The 21,161-nt window shown below is 39.9% G+C and overlaps 1 protein-coding gene across 1 annotated transcript in view; it reads right to left on the reverse strand.

Annotated features, from left to right (window-relative positions):
* The window catches only part of LOC306844166 (laminin subunit alpha-2-like), a gene marked incomplete at both ends in the record, with an annotated part of 216,864 nt that overhangs the window by 137,041 nt on the left and 58,662 nt on the right, over positions 1 to 21,161 (reverse strand). The window contains 7 exon segments of the mRNA XM_079376117.1: positions 3,120 to 3,260; positions 11,806 to 11,966; positions 16,151 to 16,250; positions 16,385 to 16,563; positions 17,553 to 17,670; positions 18,896 to 18,985; positions 20,733 to 20,912. Coding sequence (XP_079232243.1) covers positions 3,120 to 3,260; positions 11,806 to 11,966; positions 16,151 to 16,250; positions 16,385 to 16,563; positions 17,553 to 17,670; positions 18,896 to 18,985; positions 20,733 to 20,912 — 969 coding nt within the window.

A 21,161-nucleotide genomic window follows, 5' to 3' on the forward strand; every position in this document is an offset into this window, starting at 1 on the left:
GTGTAAACATACTTGGCCAATAAAGCTCATTCTGATTCTGATTCTGATATGCAAATAACAAAAGATATGTTTAAGTAACATTTACGTGTGTATAATCAATTCAGCAGAAGGTCCAACAGCTCTCTTTTAGCATTATTATCATATTTGGCATTATAAACCTCATAATCAGTCAATATCCATTGTGATTGGAGCAGTCAATTTTGCACAAGAACAAAGTAATTCCTCACAATTTATTGCAGTACTGCCTAGCAGTGTTTCGATGTTCTTTTATTATGATTGCTTCTATTGTCATCATTTGTAAGTCGCTTTGGATAAAGGCGTGTGCTAAATGACTAAATGTAAATGATCATCTGTATTTTTGCCTGTATCATTTCTCTAATGTGCAACATCCTAAATATTATTGGATGTTCAGTCAAATGACCTCAAAGTCCATTGTGTACAACAACACTGTCAATAGTTATTTCATAATAATTAAAGAATCTATATTTGGTGTCAGCATGTATTGATTTAACATCAGGAATATTGAATATTGATTCATATACTGATGTAACCTGTAAAGCAGTGGCTCTCAAACCTGTCCTTGGGACCCCCAAACACAGCATATTTTGTATGTCTCCCTCATTTAACACACCTGATTCAACTCATTAGTAGAGTCTGCAAGACTTGAAATGGGTGTGGCCTATGAGAGAGACATACAAAATATGTGGTGGCTGGGGGTCCCCAGGACATGTTTGAGAGCCACTGCTGTAAAGCACACAAATTATATATACAGTATTATGTATATTTTTAGTTAAATTAAGTCTCTTCTGTTCTATTATACTATTGATGGAAATGCTGCGTGTATGTTGTAACTTATTAGAAACTATTTTAAACAACATTGGGTTTCACTTTATTTTGATGCTCCCTTTAACACATTCTATTGACTATAAGTAATGTTGCACCTACATACTAACTCTCATTAGAGTGTTAGTACAGTATAAGTAGACTGGTAGGGTTAGAATAAGTTGGCATGTACTTGCAAAGTTACTAATAGACAGTAGAGTATCTGCTGGGAGACTATCACTATAGAGAGTTAGCAGATATTAGTCAGACAATCTACTAATACCCTACTGAGAGTTAGTTGACACGTAAGTGCAAAGTTACTTATTGTCAACAGAATGCTCAAAAGGGGCCATCAACATAAAGTGTTACCCAACATTGTTCTAATTCTTAAATAATTATTATATGTGCCATTTTTTAAGAAATAAAAAATCTTTTGTCACACTACAGCATAATGCACACACATTTTTTTCACCTTACTGTAATGAAAAAAATTAATAAATCAGTATTTAAAGAACAAAATCCATTCCAACTGTTCCAGACTCAAAATTATTTTAAAATGCTGGTAACTAGTTAACAAAATTATTATTTTGTGCTGATAATTTTTCATTAAACCAAATAATCTTTCACAGTAAACTCAGTGCTAAACAATCGCTTCAGCATGAGAGAAGGTTATTCTGCGGTAATCTGTTGTCTATCAAACATCTGTCATCCTTGTTCTTGCTCATTTTCTGGATAATTTTGTTAAATTTGATCTGTCTGTGATGTAGTCTATGACTGAAGAGGCAGTTTAGAGGAACTTTCAGATTATGTATGGATCAGCGGTAAAAAGGCATGCATTTATGTAATGTTCTTATGAAACAGGGAGACGAATGCCTTTGTGTTTCTTTACTGTGAAGTGTCACTATTTTTGTTTATTTATACTGTTCTCATAATCTTGAGAGATGACAGTCTATTTTTATTTGTGACTATTTAAATGTACTGTAAAACTAAATTTGTAAATATACAAATGAAAGATCTGCATCTGGTTCTGAATACATTCAGCAGTTATTGATTTCACGTCATTGTCATTTTATTTAAAATCTTATTAGGACAGTGTGATCTCATTTTAAAGAGATAGTTGCACCTAGAAAAGGGAAAAAGATTGCCAGTGTGGTAATAGAAATAAAATAAACATTTTCTCTAAAAACAAGTATTTCAACTTAAAAATGTAAATAAAAAATGTAAATACATTGTAAAAATGTATTTTTTTTTAATCTGACAGTGATATTACATTCCTTTCCAACTATTAAATGAGTACATTTATGAGCTGAATTATATTCATATTGTTGTTTGTAACATATACTTAAAACTCAGACGCTACTGTAGATGGTGTTTTGTGGAGATTCATTGTGTAACAGCCTGCACTGTAGAACAAGGCAATGCATTTTTGAATTTAATTCTTTTTTTACTTAAAATAAAAATAAATCTAAATAAACAAAACAAAAAATAAAGTGCAAACACTTTTACTATCAGCCCTTTTACTGAGTAGAACTGGATTCACTGGCTTTGTTAGGGAAAGATTGATCTGATCTGTTCATCTGCGTGCATTCATTTACTCATTCAACCTGTTATATTCAATAACTATTCACAGGAATTTCCAGTATTATAACCGCAGAACTGGTAGAAATGAGTCAAATTATGTGCAATAATATCAGTCCCGCACCACATTTTCAGTAATTTAGCATGTCTTTGAGTAAGACTGTGTGTTAGACAGTTTCATCAATGTGTTTGACCACTTAATAAGGACATTTAAAGTCATTAAGATCTGCCTGTACATCAAAGCCACAGAATACACACACACACACACACACACACACGGCCATAATTAAAGCTAGCGGAGCTCTGAAAGACAACTCAAGGTCAGCTTAATTGTACAGGCAGATGCTGGTAGCATCTCTCTCTCTCTCTCTCTCTCTCTCTCACACACAAATTGATGCGAAAAAATGTCAGGGCCCCATACACTATTAACCTTTCACCCTTCCTAACTTATGTCCCCTTTGTGTGTATGTGTAAAGACTGTGCTCATGACAGTTCACTTCTAAACATGATGACCAGCAACTTTTGTTCACTCATTAAACTGGAAAATATCTATGTCTATGTGAGCATGTGTGTGTAAGAACAGCCATTACTGCTTAATAAGACTGAATCCTACTACCAAAGAAAGATTTAAGATAGTGTAACTAATGAGAAACGAGACCCCTCTCTCTTTCACACACACATATACACACACACTGGTAATAAACCGGCTTGTCTCCTACATTACTGTAGTCCCAGTGGGATTCAGCACACAGGCTGGCTAGACCAGAACAGTAGCACTTCTCGCATCCACGGACATGGTCTCCACGGAGATTATAGAATCCCTGTTTACAGCGGTCACAGTTCTGTCCCTCCACATGCTCCTGCAGAGAGAGAGAGAGAGAGAGACACTGTTGAGTGAAACTGAGCTGCATGCACTATTAAACACTGTTAAAGCAGCACTAACCCATGGGAAGTGTGTTACTTAAACACACACACACACACACACACACACACACACACACGTGCACAAACCTCTACAGTGAAGGAAAAGTCATTATTCTTCCATTTAATTTATTTCAATAGCTGCAGGACCTCTTCATATCTGTGTGTGTAACTGGGATTGTGCACCATTCAGAATTACTGCTGTAACTAGAAATAAGTTTGCCTATACGTACATCAGTAAGATTTTTAGAATGAAGTCACATTTGTGTTCTGCTCACCAAGGATGCATTTATTTGATCAAAAATACAGTAAAAACTGTAATATTATTTCAATTTAAAATAGCTGTGAATATATGTTAAAATGTAATTTATTCCTGTGATCTGCAGCTGTATTTTCAGCATCATTACTCCAGTCTTCAGTGTCACATGATCCTTCAGAAATCATTCTAATATGATTTCCTGCTCAAGAAATATATCTGATTATTATTAATGTTCGAAACAGTTGTGCCGTCCAATATTTTTGTGGAAACCGTGATGCATTTTATTTTTAAGGATTCACAGATGAATAGAAAGTTCAAAACGAAATAGAAATATTTTAAATACATTATAAATGCATTTACTGTCACTTTTGATCAATTTAATGCATCCTTTCCAAATAAAAAATATTAATATCTTTTTTTTTTTTAACTGATCTTACTGAAGAAAGCATTTTAAAATCTTACCTGTTTATTATCTGAATCCATACGAGTGTACACACAATGGCACTTAATTGTGGAATTGTGTTTATTTATTCCAATAGGGAAAATATGTTATGTAATTTATCACAAAACTTACGATGAACTAGTGAAATTACTCTGTGTAGAATTGTTGACTTGTAACTCTGTTATTTTAAACTGAATTTAACCTCCTGAGTGTTGTGACCAGCTCAATTCAGATTCACGCTCATGATCTTCAAGGAGTCAGTTCTTAAATTCTGATCGTCGATCGACCCTGCTGTGTGCATCCAGTACAGTATGAGGAACTCTCTCAGACGAACTCTTCCGTTCCAGTCACTAGACTGTGTTTCTGACACTTTCATTTATTTCTGTATATTACAGCTATCTGCAATTTTGGCATCAGACTGCAGCACCTGGAGCGAGTCCATCCCGTCTGTGGGTGTCATTTACTGATGTTTCTTAATGTCCCATTTACACTGGCACTCTGCCTGAGCCCAGCCATTACAGAACAGAGCTAAACGTTTGCCTCTGACCATCACAGCCTCTTCATATGGACAACGCCAAACACGCTTCACCTCCGCTCACTCTTCATCTGTTCATCCATCCATCTGGAGCGCTGAGAGAAATCCTGTGAAACCCTTCTCCATCATCTGCATAAAAACTGGCTCATTTTTTCAGTGTTCTCAGTTTGTTTTGTGCATTGAAAGACTTTAATCTTTTTTTTCGGATGGGAAAACAAATCCAGACTGCAACGATTCGACAGCCGAGGACAAACAGACGCAAGTTAGTTGTCAGGATAACATCAAAGTGTAAAGCAGCTCTCAAGCAGTATTTCATTTACACAGAACAGAGGCGACATCAGATGTGCGTCTGATACTGAGAGATCAGAGATCAGATTAGAGCAGCTAACTGTACTGTAGCTTTCAAATGAAGCGTTGCACTCTTACGCTGAATTTGGAGGTGCCAGAGAAATACTTTAACCTTATACTGTGTGTTTTGACCCAGAAATAGAAAATCAATGGCTGTTGTTGCCTTCTTGGAACTACTGTCTGGTTGTTAGATGCCTAATGCAAACGTCCACCTACTTCGGAAAGGCTGAATCACTGGGTCTGTTGCATGTTTTATTGCAGAAGACTCACTCCCCTCTCTACTGCTGGAAAATTTTCAAATCCCTCGATGAGATTGAAATCAGTCAGGATTCCCACCTACTGGCGGTTTGTGTCTGATTTACTGTTCATGTGGACTCCAGGGTTTATACAACAGCGGTGTTTTCCCACTGAAGGACTGGACTTTGGAAAATCAACCACACTTAAAAATAAAGGTGCTTCCTGATGCTATAGAAGAACCTTTTTGTCTAAATGGTTCCATAAGGTAAGAAATAAATGGTTCTTTAATGAATGAATGGTTCTATGTGAAACCAAAAATGGTTCTTCTATGGCATCACTGTGAAGAACCTTTTAAGCACCTTTATCACTGACTCACTTGTCCAGTAGACTCTCTAAAAAGAGTTTGTAAAATAGGGCCTAATGTACCGTGCTAATACGAAGGCATTTTCTGTATTCCGTTTTCACAGGTGTTTTACCTGTATTTGAATTATGCATTGCACTGTGTTGTGTTTCAGGGATGAAGGCGTATATATATATGCGTATATATGTTCCTGTGCTTTGACTCTGTGTGGTGCACATTTCCAGCACCATGTGGCTGAAGTTGTCAGGCCTCCAGACATTGTGGATCTCCTCCAGCTTGTTCCTGAGGTCTCATGTGTAAAGCAGACTTTCTCTTTCTTGAGATTCAGAAATATATTCATCTAGCTCCCCTGCACCAGCTTACAAGACTGTTGTAAACAGTAATTGATCTCCAGACGCCATTGTCAGTTGATCAGTTCTTGATCAGTTTATCTCACCTCTCAAAGACCAGATCTAAAGGCCTCATCTTACTAAAACAAGTCCTTTAGATCCTTCATGTTGGCTTTTTGTTGAAGCACATTGTCCTTTTTGGACCTGCATTGTTCAAGCTGATGTCATCTGTTAGTCTTTAAATATCCTCATCACATAAGATGGTATGTGTCCTAACCTGTCTCCTACGTGCCATTTTGCAAAAAATCCCTTTCAAACCATTTCCTCTCAGTCCTGGTCGTGACAGCATCCACTGAAAAATTAGTTAGTGAATATGGCACACCTGAACCGGCCAGCAATAACAAAGCCGACAGTTTTCTGTGTTCATTATCTAGAAGAATATTTCACCACAAGCTTGTGTGAGATTCCTCTCAACCTGAACGGTGGCCTTTCTGATTCAGTGCGTTCTTGCTTAATTGGTTGGCTTATTCAGGATGAGCAGTCTGTAGAAAGCTAATGCTGTCACAGACCTTTGTGCCAGATTTAATTTTTTACTGGAATGAAAACGAGGCTGTGAGGGACTGAAGTGTTTAATGGATTGTACTGTTGTTTAACAACATAACAATAGTTCAGCTGACAATACGTCTTTCTGAAAAAAAAAAAACTTTCAGACAAAACCTCCATCAAAGTTGTAGGTTGTGACTGTAAGTCTTTGCTTCACAGCCTCAATGTCACCCACTTTAAATTCAATTCTGCATCTAACCTGTCTTAGGTCTGTAAACAGTGCCTTAAAGACTTTGTGATTACTACATGTGAAAAACCGTGAAGCCATCCTAACAGGCCATATCCAAAATGTTGTCATTTAACTATATTTACGTGATTAAAATCTAAAGAGTTTGGTAATGAAATGCATTGCTAGACATGTTAGGTTTGCCAGCATAAGAGTCTACATACAACTGTGAAAAAAACTGTGTAAATGCTCTCAGAAAGGGTACTATGGCGGTATAGTGGGTATGCATTGATGTCACTTTCCCGCCTGAACACACCCCCTCAGCCGGACTGAGTGGCAAAAGAGACTGCCGAATGACTGGATTTAATAGCGAAGCTGCAAAAATGTGAGTAAAACAAATGATAATCATCTTAAACTAAAGATTTTTGGAAACAATATAGTGAATCAATATAGTATAGGTAGCATTAAGCTTTGTAAACACGCTAACCGAGCAAGCTACAGAAACAATAACCGTAAGGGCATTCTCCAATCAGAAACCGTGGGTGGACAGAACAATCCGTGCTGCGGTTAACACATGCACTGCCGCTTACAATGAGGCTCTTCTGACCGGGAATACGAGCGAGTACAAAGCATCGTGCTATGCTCTCCGACGCGCAGTAAGAGAATTGAGTCTCATTTCCAGCTCAAGGACTCTCGACGGATGTGGCAGGGACTGAGGACCATCTGTGCCATCGGAAACAAATCCTCCGCGGAGGTGAGAGCAGATCCGTTGCTGGCCGACGAGTTAAACACCTTCTACGGCCGCTTCGATTGCAACGGCGGCGTCGCGTCTCTGCCGTCAGGAAGCAGCAGGCAGAGCAGCGATGATCCTGTAATCACCGTGTCAGAGGATGAGGTTCGGAGGGTGCTAAAGAAAGTGAATGTCAGGAAAGCAGCCGGACCTGATGGGATAACCGGCCTTGTTCTGAGGTCCTGCGCTGATCAGCTCGCTGGTTTGTTCACTTCCATCTTTAATGAGTCTCTTGCTACCTCCGTGGTTCCCACCTGATTTAAAAAATCCATAATAATCCCTGTGCCTAAGAACAATAAACCCTCTTGCCTGAATGACTATCGCCCAGTTGCCCTCACTTCTATAGTCATGAAGGTTTTTGAGAGACTTGTGAAGAGCCACATTTGCTCCTCCATACCTGATACTTTGGACCCTCTTCAGTTTGCCTATCGCCCAAATAGATCTACTGACGATGCCATCTCTCACGTCCTCAACACTTCCCTCACACACTTGGACAGCAACAATGGGAATTATGTAAGGCTGCTATTCATTGACTATAGCTCAGCTTTCAACACTATAGTCCCCATCAAGCTGGCATCTAAACTCACAAACCTCGGCCTAAACTCCTCACTCTGTGACTGGATTCAAGACTTCCTCACCGGCAGACCTCAAGTGGTGAAAGTTGGCCAGTTCACCTCAAACTCCATCACTCTGAACATAGGAGCCCCACAGGGCTGTGTCCTAGGTCCCCTGCTCTACTCTCTCTACACGCATGACTGCGTGTCCTCTCACAGCTCCACATCTATTATCAAATTCGCTGATGATACTGTGGTTCTGGGCCTCATCTCCAAAAACGATGAGACCGCATACTTGGATGAGGTAGAGAGACTCACATCATGGTGCCAGGACAACTGCCTCTCTCTGAATGTGAGCAAAACTAAAGAGCTGATCATGGACTTTAGGAAGAGACAGCAGCAGCCCTACACTCCTCTTATGATCAGTGGGACCCCTGTGGAGAGGGTGAGTAGCTTCAAGTACCTCGGTGTAAACCTCTCTGAGAACCTGACTTGAACTACACACATCCAAACACAGGTTAAGAAAGCCAGGCAAAGACTGTACTATCTGCGACAGCTGAGGAAATTCAGGGTCTCACCAGCAATCCTGAAAGCTTTCTATTCAGGGACCATAGAAAGTGTATTGACTCAGTGCATCTCAGTGTGGTATGGAAACAGCTCCAATCAGGACTGCAAAGCACTACAGAGAGTTGTGCGCTTAGCTGAGCGCATCTCAGGGTCTGCTCTCCCCTCTCTGCAGGACATCTACCTCAAACGCTGCAAAAATAGAGCTGTTAAAATAATCAAGGACTCTAATCACCCTGGTAACCATCTATTCACTTTGCTTCCATCTGGTAAGCGCTTCCGTAGCCTGATGGCAAAAACTGAGAGACTTATAAGGAGCTTCTTCCCCCAGGCCATCAGGCTCCTAAACTCTAACTCTGTGTCATAACATCACATGACTCCATGTAAATATCACTATATCAATAAGCTATTCATAATTTTTCTCTACCTCATATTGCTGCTATTTACATACCCTGTACAACTTTTATGCACATTCTTTTTTCACTGCTGGTTATACTCTGTATAATTGTGTATGTGACGAATAAAAATCTTGAATCTTGAATCTTGAATCTAGTGTTCCTTACAACTTACCAAAGATCCAGTGGTCCATGGATATTGATACACAGCCAGGATTCGTGGTTCCTGACATTTATATGTGCCTGATTTTGAGGCCGGGAAATACATAAAGTAAATTTGCCTGTGAACGCATTTTGTAAAGAGAAAGTAGGTTGGTCTAAATCCGGGTGATCACTTATATCAATGGTATATATATATCATCATATCGTCCAGCCCAATAATTTAAAGGAACACTACACTTTTTTTGGAAATAGGCTCATTTTACAACTCCCCAAGAGTTAAACAGTTGAGTTTTACCGTTTTTGAATCCATTCAGCCGATCTCCGGGTCTGGCGGTAGCACTTTTAGCTTATTTAGCATAGATCATTGAATCGGATTAGACCATTAGCATCTCGCTCAAAAATGATGTAGAAGATTTTTATTAGTCAAAATATGAATTAATCAAGTATAATTAATGTGAATATAACCACTTGTGTATTAAGTTATATTTCCAATATAAGCATATGCCTATGTGTTAAGGGCTCACATGGAGGGCATGTTCTGACCCTTATGATGGAAAACATATGTATAAATATTGCCAAAAAAGGAAATATGCACATGTATGAAATGTTCTGAACACGCCTAGAAGATAGACTATATAAAGAGAAACTCAGAGAACTTTGGGAGGACTGTTCTGCAGAAGACTCCTCGGCTTTATTGTCTTGTTATAATAAAGTCTATTTTCTGGCATCAAAACCCCACAAGGCTCTGAGAGTGATTCTTCAGAAAGAAGGGAAATCACCACAATGATTAAAGAGTTTCGGTAATTCTCCTATTTAAAACTTGACTCTTCTGTAGTTACATCGTGCACTAAGACCGACGGAAAATTAAAAGTTTCAATTTTCTAGGCTGATATGGCTAGGAACTATACTCTCATTCCGGCGTAATAATCAAGGAACTTTGCTGCTGTACCATGAGTGCAGCAGGCGCAGTGATATTACGCAGCACTCATGGGACAATATTTTGCTGAGATACAACTATTAGAAAATTTGGAATCTGAGGGAGCAAAAAAATCAAAACACTGAGAAAATAGCCTTTAAAGTTGTCCAAATGAAGTTCTTAACTATGCATATTACTAATCAAAAATTTAATTTTGATATATTTACGCTAGGAAATTACCTAAATATCTTAATGGAACATGAACTTTACTTAATATCCTAATGATTTTTGGCATAAAAGAAAAATTTATAATTTTGACCAATACAATGCATTTTTGGCTATTGCGACATATACCCCAGCGACTTAAGACTGGTTTTATGGTCCCGGGTCACATTTTTGGGTCACACTTTATATTAGGTGGCCTTAACTACTATGAACTTAAATAAAAAAATAAGTACAATGTACTTATTGTGCTCATATTGTATTGCAACACACTATTGCTGCTATTGAGTTGGGATACGGGTAAGGTTAGGGACAGGTTTGGTAGTATGGGTAGGTTTAAGGGTGGGTTAAGGTGTAAGGGATGGGTTAAAAGTGTAATTATAAATGTAATTACAGAAATGAGTTACAGATGTAACTACATATAGGCATTTTTAAAAATATAAGTACAATGTAAGAACATGTATGCACACAATAAGTGCATTGTACCAAATGATTAATTTAAATGTAAGTACATAGTAGTTAAGGCCACCTAATATAAAGTGGGACCCATTTTTGTATAAATTAACTAGCTAACATATTTGTAAGTCTCTTTGGTTAAAAGTATTAATTAAATGAATAAATGTCAAGGTAAATATTTAGCTTCAGTGTAACTTGTCTTCCTCTCTTTGAAGGTCTCCATTGTGCTTTTAAACATTGCTTATCAGAGTATTTGTTTTAATGAGCTTTTGGCCATCTAGCAAAGGTTTCATGCTTACAATGTGTATTAAATTGGTTGTTATACACAAATATCTGACTGCTCAATGCAGCAGTCACGAGAATCAAATATCTGGCGTTTGTCAGCTAAATGAAAATCCTCGTCACTAAGGTAATTGATCAGCGAGTGTAGTTATCTCTGTGCTGGACTTTAGGATGAGTTGCTCGTTAAATCATTAATGGTGCAGGTTCTCTGTACTTCCCACAAACTGTGTATGCGTGATCTTCTGCATCTCAATAATTAACCTAACCAGTGTCAAAGTTCATCCTGCACAGTTGCTCTAGAAACCAATCTTTCTAATTGGCCGATGTGGGATAAACTCTAAAAGCATCTTGTGAACAGCAGATTTCAGAAACACAGAATGGCATCCATAAATATCTAAACATCATGACCCCAACCTACACACCCGAGGAATCGCACTGACCTCCATGAAGCCATTTCTCAGAAAATCTAAAATCTAATCAATACATTTTGTGAGGCAAATTTTGTAAGATAAGTACTGTAAGAAAGGCTTCTTTAAAATGACCAAAGGAGGAAAAGAGCACATTTCTAGAACATATGATGCAAAAGTTATGAGATAATGTTTTACATATGTGCAGTTTTTTTTACTTTTGACCACATGGGCTGCCACAGGCACAGAGAGGGAAAAAAGATAATAATAATAATTTAATAGGTGCACAAGTATCCATTCCAAGTAAACATAAAATAATAAAATTAGACAAAGAATAGTAATATTTTGGTCATAGAGTCTGTGCTTATGTTGTGGTATTGTCGTAGCAGTGAGTGCAGTGATCCTGGCTGTATAAGCAGAGGGAGGCCAGTGTTAATGTGGTAACATGTGTCGTACCTTACACACACAGGGCAGCTGGCAGGGATCCTGGTTAACGCTGCCTTCACTGCTGCAGTTGCATCGCTCACACAGAGGGAATCTTGTGTATCCAAACGCACACATGTCACACTTCTGACCTGCGTATCCCTGCTTACAGATGCACGAGCCCACTGCCAAACCTGCAGAGACAAGAAAACACACCATTACAGCCTGAGCTCCTGCTCAACACACACAGAACACTCACTCAAACACACACACACACACACAAATACACACACACACAAAAAATCAATACTATCATTGCAAAATAAAACATGCTTTAAAAACACTAAGACATTTTTGCCAGAATTACCTAAAAAAACACCCCGTGGAAACCAGTGCAGTTTCAAATGCCTATTTATAAATTGTGCAATGCACACAAATTAGTCCCATAAAACTAAGAACAGAGAGTGACAGGAGAGTGGGGTAAGTTGTGATCATTTATTTACAAAAGTTTTCCATTGTATTTTTCCATTGTGTGTTTTCCAAAGGTAAATGAAAGTGAGGTAAAACCAATTCACCTAATCATATTTCAGGTGGTCTGCTACTTTATCTTCTAAACTGATCATGTATGATCATCTAGAACATACATCAATGGAAATATGACTTGTACAAAACAAAAGTGGTCCAGTGACAGCTTGCTTTGCCATATCTGCATGAAACTCAATGGTTTACATTTTTGAATAAAAATAGCATAGTATAGCAGAGGTACTGGTACAGGATTTGTGAAGATTTATCAAAGTGTCTTAAATGCTCTATTCCAGCCTCTCCTTTAGTCTGCTTGTTGGGCGACCTAGATGGTGTCACTACAGAAGGTAACACAATCCACATGGCTTTCACTGCCCTATGCATTGCTAAGAAGATTGTCCTCATGAACTGGAAAAATAAAAATAATCTTAATATCAACCAATATAGAAATCATTTGTGGGATTATATTAGTCTTGACACAGCTTCTGCTGCCACATTAGATCAATCTCTCTGGGCTCCTTTGATCAGCTCCATCACCTAGTGTGAGTGGGGGTCCCGATTCTGTCCGGCTGTGGTTTTTGCTGTTGGGGTGGCCATATGGGCTTGGGGCATCTGGGAGTTCCCTGGGGGTGGGTTTCTTGGGGGGTTCGGCGCTGGGGCTGCGATCTTGGCCTGGATGGGGTATTGGTGACTCTTGGGTGCTGTTTTTCTGGCGGCTGCATGCGGCGCTACTGGGGATGCCTGTGCCGGCGGACGTAGGTTGCCGGCCTGGCGGCTGCACTGTTCCAGGGTTGGTCCGGGGGGGGCTTGGGGTTCTGGGGGCGCTCTGCCTCCCGGTTGGGGTTACGGCTGGGCCTGGGGGGCTTGGGTCCTGGTTGGTGTGCCGCCGGGAGCATGGGTTGGTGCATGCGCTTGGGCCCGGCCCTGGTGTGGGGGTCTTCGATACATCGGTGCCTCCGCGGGGGGGATCCAATAGAGGCAGGGAAAACGGGCTTAACCTGGGTGTCTTATTGTCTTATGTAGTCTGGGAGTTGAATGAGTGATGGGGTGGGGTAGTTTTTCCTCTGCTGTGGGGTCTGGTGGGGCGCCCCGGGCTGCCATGGGCCCTGGTCTGGATGGGCCTGGGCCCCCCGCCCTGGGCAGATTTGGGGTAATGGGGGTGCCTATGGGAGTCAGCGGGGGAGCTGGCTCCAAAGGGGGGGGTATTTTGCCCCCTCTGATGCTTTCCTCCCCATCCCTAAGGCTTCACTTCTCCCGCTCCATCACACCAACACATAGGTAGGGTTTTGAGGTGCGGGTGTGTCGCTGGGATGCGGGGGAGGTGGTACTCCTCTGTCTCCTCGTGGCCACCTGCATCTCAATCACACATTACAGCTTAGACATTCTCATTACTTACTGTCACATGACACATACATATAGGGCCTTGGGGGTGGGCACACTGAATGGCATCCGGAGGGCGGTCTTTTCATTCAGCCTTCCCTCTGGTGCCAGTGCCCACTTCTCAATTTTAAGTTGCACATAGACATTGAGGGCTCTAGGGAGGGGACGAGCTGACACAAGCTTGTGGAGGGTGCCCCTCCCCTGTTTTAAAGCACCCCTGTTTTAAAGCACCTTAGAACAACACACACCAACACTACATTTGAGCGGGTGAGGTGAAGCATGGGGTCTTTTTTTTTTTTTCTTTTATCTCACACCCCTGTTCTCTGTTCTCTGTCCGGGGCCGGGGGCTGTGAGGATGAGCTGGCCGCCCGGTCGGGGTCTGGGCTGGTGGTCTTCTCTGCTGCTGCGGGGACCGGGGTGGTCTTCCTGTTCCCACGCCAGAGCGAAGGGGGTTCAGCTCCGGGATCGGGCGCTGATTACCCCTCTGGGGGTGGTGGTGCCTGGATCTAGGAGTATAGAGTGCATATAGGGAGTGTGAGTGTGGGTACCATGTCCATTTTTGTGTGTCTACATGTGGGGCGAGGGTGAGAATATTCGTTGCGTGCATGAGGGTGGGAACGTATGCTTGCGTATATGTGTGCTTGTTCGTCTACGTCTATGTGTCAGGTCGGGCCTTAGACTCCACCTCACTCATCATCTCAGTCGACCCCCACCCCACCACCATGCCCTGCCGGTGGAGGATGCCGCCGGTGCGTTGGTGGTTTCTCGCGCCGGGGCAGGATGCTCGGGTGAGCGCTGGCCCACTCTCGGCGGTCGCTTGGCGGGGCCTGGCCCTACTGGCCTTGCTGGGCCCCGGTTGGGGGGTGGGGGGCCCTTGGATCTCCGGGCCCAGGGCTCGGTCTGCCCTGGTGTGGTCGGCTGCCGGCGGAGCCTGCGGGCTTGCCGCCACGGCACCCTGGGGTGTCTATACTGTGGCTGTCGGATGTCCCACCTTCGGGCTCTCCTCTGCCCTTTTCTGGGTGGGGGCCGCGGTTGTCCCTGCGGTGGTTCCCCTGGGGGTCCCGTGCCCTGGGGGGCCTCCGGATGTTTGGGGCCTGGGTCTCTTCCATGCCTGCTTCATGCCTTGCGGGATGGGGCTGTTGTTCCCCACACACACACTATTAAACATTTACATGGAGGAACCTTATGAACACAAGCGCGCTCACACACACAGGTGTACACTCAAGCATTCACATTGGTGTAAAAACGGGTGCTCACAGACACACATTGTTCTGATCTGCTGTTGCTTCAAAACTTATTTTGTAATATTAGTTATGCGTGTTGCTCAATAACATTTAACATTTAGAATTTATTGTGATTCATACAGATGTTGGTTGTTGCTGCAGTTTCTCTGATGTTGTGTCTTCTGTTGTGTCTTCTGTTGTTTTCTCTTTTTGTCAGCAGGTATCGAAGCAAATTGTCTGTTTTTTTTTTTGTTTTTTTTTTTGTTTTTTCCTCTCTCTCTCTATCCCCCATTCTCTTTTTTTTTCTCTCTCTCTCCCCCTTCTCTGTTGACTTTATCCACAATTTTTTTTTTTGTTTGTTTTGTTTTCTAATTCCTTTTTTTTTTATTATTATTATTATTTTTATTATTATCATTATAATTATTATTATTATTATTTTTTTTTATTATTATTATTATTATTATTTATTTTATTTTTTTTCTTTCTCTCTCTTGTTTTCTCTGTCCCCTGGTCTTGTCGGTCATAGTATGGTTAAATAAAAGGGTATATAAAATTTAATTAATTAATTAATTAAAAAAATAAATAAATATATAAAAAAAAAAAAAAAAAAAAAGGCTGTGAATGATGATAGCATAGCTACACATACGTACTGTCATGTGTTATCTGTGTTACTGACAGGCCGGGAAAAAAAATAAATAAAAAAAAAATAAAAAAAATAGCATAGTATGTATAAATTATACATTAACAACAAATCTACAAAGAATACCATTCTATAAACGTATTTTCCTCCCTGTTATTAACATAATTTTAAAGACATACAGAAAAGGTTAGATATTCAGAATATTTGCAGTGAAACAATTTTCAACATTGTTCAAGGTCCAACTATCAAGGCTGCAGGAAAATATGTCACTCCTTGCCTGCAGTTTCACCCCAGACTTTGTGAGCTTATTTAATACTTCTTTGGGAAATTCCTTTGTGGTTTTCTTTAAATTGTAGGTATATTTTTGCAAGTATATTTGACTGCTATAACAGATTGTTCAACAAAACCAGCTCACTATCATTACTAACCAAGCCACTGGCACATTTTATTCCATCTTCCATGTGATGCATTCAGAAAGGATGAGTGTTTACACTACAGTGCAATGTGGTCATCTGCTTCTAGTGACCTCCACATGCTATTTAAGTGATCCGATCACCAAAAACACTTAGTAGGTGTAAACAGGGCTACTGCTAGATCTTGTGTTGTGTTGTACCTGCAGTGGCTTGACTCTCGTCTGGGACACATGAAGAGTGCAGTGAACCCCTCAGGTCACATGAGCAGGGTCTGCAGGGCCAGGGTTCGTGTGGACTCACCTGGGAATATATTCACGTAATGCTCAATTACACAATAAAAACCATTTGATTCTCCCTTCACTGAGCCCTGCCTTAAAAATAATGTTGGCCCATGGCCATTGACCCATGCATATATATATATATAAGACACTCACCTCACTCGGTCTGAAGTGGCCATCTACACATGACTGACAGTTAATTCCACCTGTGTTTTCAGAGCAACCAAGGCAGACTCCGCCTCCCTCATATTCTCCATGAATATTCAAACTCAGCTTAGCATCGGCCACAGTCTGGTTGTAATAGCATTCCTCTGATTTGTCGTGACAGTTACACTCTGTGTAAATAAAGACATCACATGATTATACAACAATAAGAGAAGCAGTGCAGCTTTACGAGCAGCTCCTGACACATGGCACTGATAATATGGCAATACCACATGAGGAAGAGTTGATCTGAATACTGACACAGCTATAATTCAGACACAGTTATTAACAGGTGTGCTGATACTACGAACAACAGCACAACGAATTCAGGATCTTCCATTGCTAGTCCAAAAAGAGATGTCTAAATCTCAGTTACTAATTCAAGAATGTCCCATTAAAGCCAGTCACCGCAGCTTGGGTTGCTCCAGAATGGAGTAACAAGAAGTAAAAAATGGAGTGACAAGATGGCGACTAGAATGAATGATATTGCTTTAATACAGTAGTATTTAATATTGTGTAACTTAACTTTTAGCCTCAGTATTGCCAGTTACTTTGTGTGTTTTTGCTTCGCCAATAAACGACAATAAACAGCTCTACATAAAGACACAATGGCATTTTGTTCCTGAACAATTCTGTATTTTTGAACATCTTATTTAACAAACGATTCAGTGATTCACTCATTAAGACAGCCATCTGGTTAATTCCAGGAAAATTTATGTTTTTTAAAAAAACTACTTGAGTGAATAATTCAATGACTCAGTGCTTATAAAGACACTCAGTGCATCTGAAATCAAATGTAGCACCTATTTAGACAATATGTGATGAAGAATTTACACAGGCAAGCAAAGTAATAGAAACAGTGGAGAGTCCCAGTACTGCTGAACTGTTATATCAGCCAATAACCAATGCTAATTAACCAATCAGCCTGAAAGGCCCAAACTAACTGTTGCGTAATTAATTTAGGATGCATTAACTGTTACGTAGTGTGACTATGATATAAATATAGTCACTCAGATGTCATATAACATGAACTGATGTTTATAGACCACACATAAATAGGACATAACTGGTCTGTGAAGCAGCATGCTCAGTTCTGTGGGACATTGTTGAGACCTCTTACTTTCACAGACGTGGCGCGTGAGGAAGGTTCCCGCCATCCAGGGTTTCTGGTTGTAACCAGGGCAACAGCGGTCACAGCTCTCTCCACAAGTGTTGTGTTCACACTCACAGCTGAATTTCTGATGTCAAAACCAAACAGTCAATCAAACCAACTGTGTGCCGTTCAGAAATGTTTTGAGAATGCCTTCCCAATTAAAATTCAATCTGAGATGGCAAACACAATGCAGAACAGAGTAAGTGTTGTAAGCACCACTGAGGCTTACTACAATGTGTATAATAAAAATGGCGAAACTATTGCCTAATAATAGCTGTATTTCGGTGCTGAGCGGATCAGTGGTTTGTCAAAGTCATAATGACTGAGATGGACAATCAAATCAAAAAAGGCAGGCACTACCATTAATGGGCACTTAAGTGGAGCATGAATCTCAACATGAAACTTCCTTTTTAATCATCAAAAAGTGAAATGAAAGAGTAAGCAGCTTAACATTTAATATTTAGCTTTTTTAAAAACTGTTACGAAATTAATTTTAAAGAACCAACAGTCATTTACAGAAATGCAAACAACATATTTTCAAGATATTAGCCATAAGATTAAGAAAGAATGTGTACATATTGTGAATGAATTGAATGAATTTGGTTACACTTTCCTTACAGTCTTTCAGTGCATTCACTTATCGTCAGACCTAAACTAGAGAATGGTAAAACGTGCGATTTTGATGAATGTATTTATAGGCTGAGGTTAGGAGAGTCATATTAATTCCTATTTAAACAAATAAATCAAATGCATTCATTCCAGTTCCAGTTCTAATTTTCTTTATCCATCTCCTTCTTCATTCCTTTAATTTTCTCTTTTTGACAAGAAACCTCCAAGTGTTTGCAACCTTTGTATATTGATATGTTCATGGCTGGTCTAAGGGAAAGTTCAAATGAAACCTATTCATCTATTGAAACTGTCAAATTGTGAATTTTATCCAATTTTGCCTGTAGATGTCTTTAAATTATTTTCATAAAGTTATCTGAAAATGTGCTAGACATTTTGTGGTGCTGCAAAGAAAAAAAGAAAAAACAAAACCTCTTTGGATGTTTTGATGATAGTGGTAGTGACTATTACACAGACACAAAATATATGTACCACAAAATACAACATTTTCATCTTATAAGACACAATGCAACTATTTAATTATTGATTTTTTTTACAACTGTTGTGAGTGCATGCATTATAAAGGCCAAAAATGATTAGTCTCTAATTAACAACTTAATGATTAAGCTCAAGTAATAACCCTAATTACAGTGCACATATGAAATCATTTGAGGATAAAGATTCTTTAACTTCAGATGACAAACCTTGTTGTATGGGTTGAGAGGGCAGGCCTTAGCGTGACCATAACAGATGCACATGCCTCCTACTGATATATCCTTAATGGAGTAGTAATACTGAAAAACAAAAGCAATACAATCACATTAACCTCAAACTCTACTGTAATACATAAGTTACTTATTGCATCCACTATCAAGAAACAAGGAGCAAAACTAACTGTTGTCTATTTTCTATACTTTACTCTCGGAAGTGAGAGATCAAGGTTTATTATTATTATTTTAAATATTTACAAAAACATGTTTGCTTAGGATTTAATTAATTTTTTCACTTGGCAGACCTTTTGTGGTCTGGGCTGAGAGGTTCAGATGAAGCACTGGGAATCTTGGAAGCAAAGTATCTTTCGTTCCCTTTCAGTTAAACTCTATGAACATTCATTCAATTCACATAACCCTTCACACAACGAAAGTAAGAGTTTGTGAACCACTTCCCCCCAAAGCTGCCAACATATTTTTAAATATATTAATCAAAATAAGGAATTTATCTAGATGTGAATTGTTACCTTGCTGAAAAATCCAGCATTGCTGGTCACCAGCATAAGGTATGCTTTGCACAGTGGTACCAGCTTTGGTCGCTGTTGCTGGTCACCATCACAGGATACTGGTGTGCTGGTGGACCAGCATATATTGTCATTTGGATGCTGGTAGGATCCCAGTAAGACCTCAACAAATAGCACGTATGCAAAAGTTGTTGAAATCTGTTGTCGCTATTATGGTGATTAGTGTTCACCTGACTTTGGTAAATTTATTTCACTTTCAGCCATTGCCACAATTGCCTTCAATAGTTTATGCCCCTGACTGCAATTAAATACTTTTTTTTACTATGTGCTTTTTACGTTTATTCCTTTAACTAACAACTTTCTTGTTGTCAATAGCTGTCAGCTGGATTTTGACACATGTAAGTGCAACATTAAACTTGATGCAACGAAAATACAAAATTGCATTTACATGCTACTAATATTTATTATTTTGTCTCTACAATAGACTGTCATTCACATTTTACAAGTTTGTCAGTTAAAGTCAATTGATTGATGATTCAGTGATGTCATCATCCAGTTCAGCTCTCTTCCAATAGAATGTCTGTGCAATCAGTCATGCATCCCCAATAAGCATATAATATAAGCATACATTCCATTACTACTGTCTAACACAACCTTAAAGGTACCGACTGAGCATCGCTGAATAACCAAGCACACTTTTATACTATACTTTCAACGCATACAGCATGTGTCAAGCTGGTTGTGATGCTTAAACAGATCAGTGATTTGAAAGTGGCACAAAGCCACAGTGTTAAATTTCCTGGTTAAGTCAATTTACCAAACTCACAACAATACATTTTGCTTTGAGAATGACACACATCACCTTTAAATTAGCCTCAAAATCATATGCGGCCAATGTGACTTAAGCCTCTCAGATTGCAAAATGACTCTTTGAACTAAATACTTGGGTTCATTTATCCAAATTGCTCAGTGCACGTGAGAAACATAATCCTGCATTTCAATGCAACCACTCTTTGATGGAAACAGGTCAATCAGCGAGTTAACGAGTTTGTAGGAGGAAGCGGACGGGTGGAGGCGTGTGATATGGCGTCTTTGAGGGAAAGAGAGGGCTGATTTGTTAATTACTGTATGATTTTAATTAAAACCCATCTGTCTGAGGAGGAGAGGCTGGTAATGGATGAGGCGGGCAGCGTTAGCTCCAACCATCCACACACACAGATGGCGTATGAATGGCACTGAGCGATGACAACACATTCCCCCTCTCACACTAGCATTCTAGAGTTTCCAGCTCCACCTGAGGCACTCACCCGTCTGGAGACGATGGGGTCGATGTCTCGGGGGTCATTGAGGGCGAGGGTCATGAGGTCAGCGTTTAGGGTGCGGATCCTTTGGAACCGCAGGCGGATGTAGCGTGCCGAGGTGAAGTTGAGTAATGTGGGTGATGGATCGTCCGCACTGGGACGGCCGTTAATTAGTGAGGTGTGGATCTGAAAGAAAATGAGAAATGATGAACTGTGACACAAGACTGTCTTTATGAGTGAGTCATTGAATCATTTACTCAATCATGCTTGATCCTGTTTTTTATTTGGTGGCAGAAATATATATAAAATCATATGCAATACTATGGTTTAACCACTAGATGCCTGTACACGGGGCTATGTATTGCCTAGTTGCTTATAAAAATATTTTCAGATGTAATTACTTACTTTCATTATGTTTTGCATTTGGATTTGGAT

Source organism: Barbus barbus (assembly GCF_936440315.1).
Source record: "Barbus barbus genome assembly, chromosome: 24".
Taxonomy (NCBI): Eukaryota; Metazoa; Chordata; class Actinopteri; order Cypriniformes; family Cyprinidae; genus Barbus; species Barbus barbus.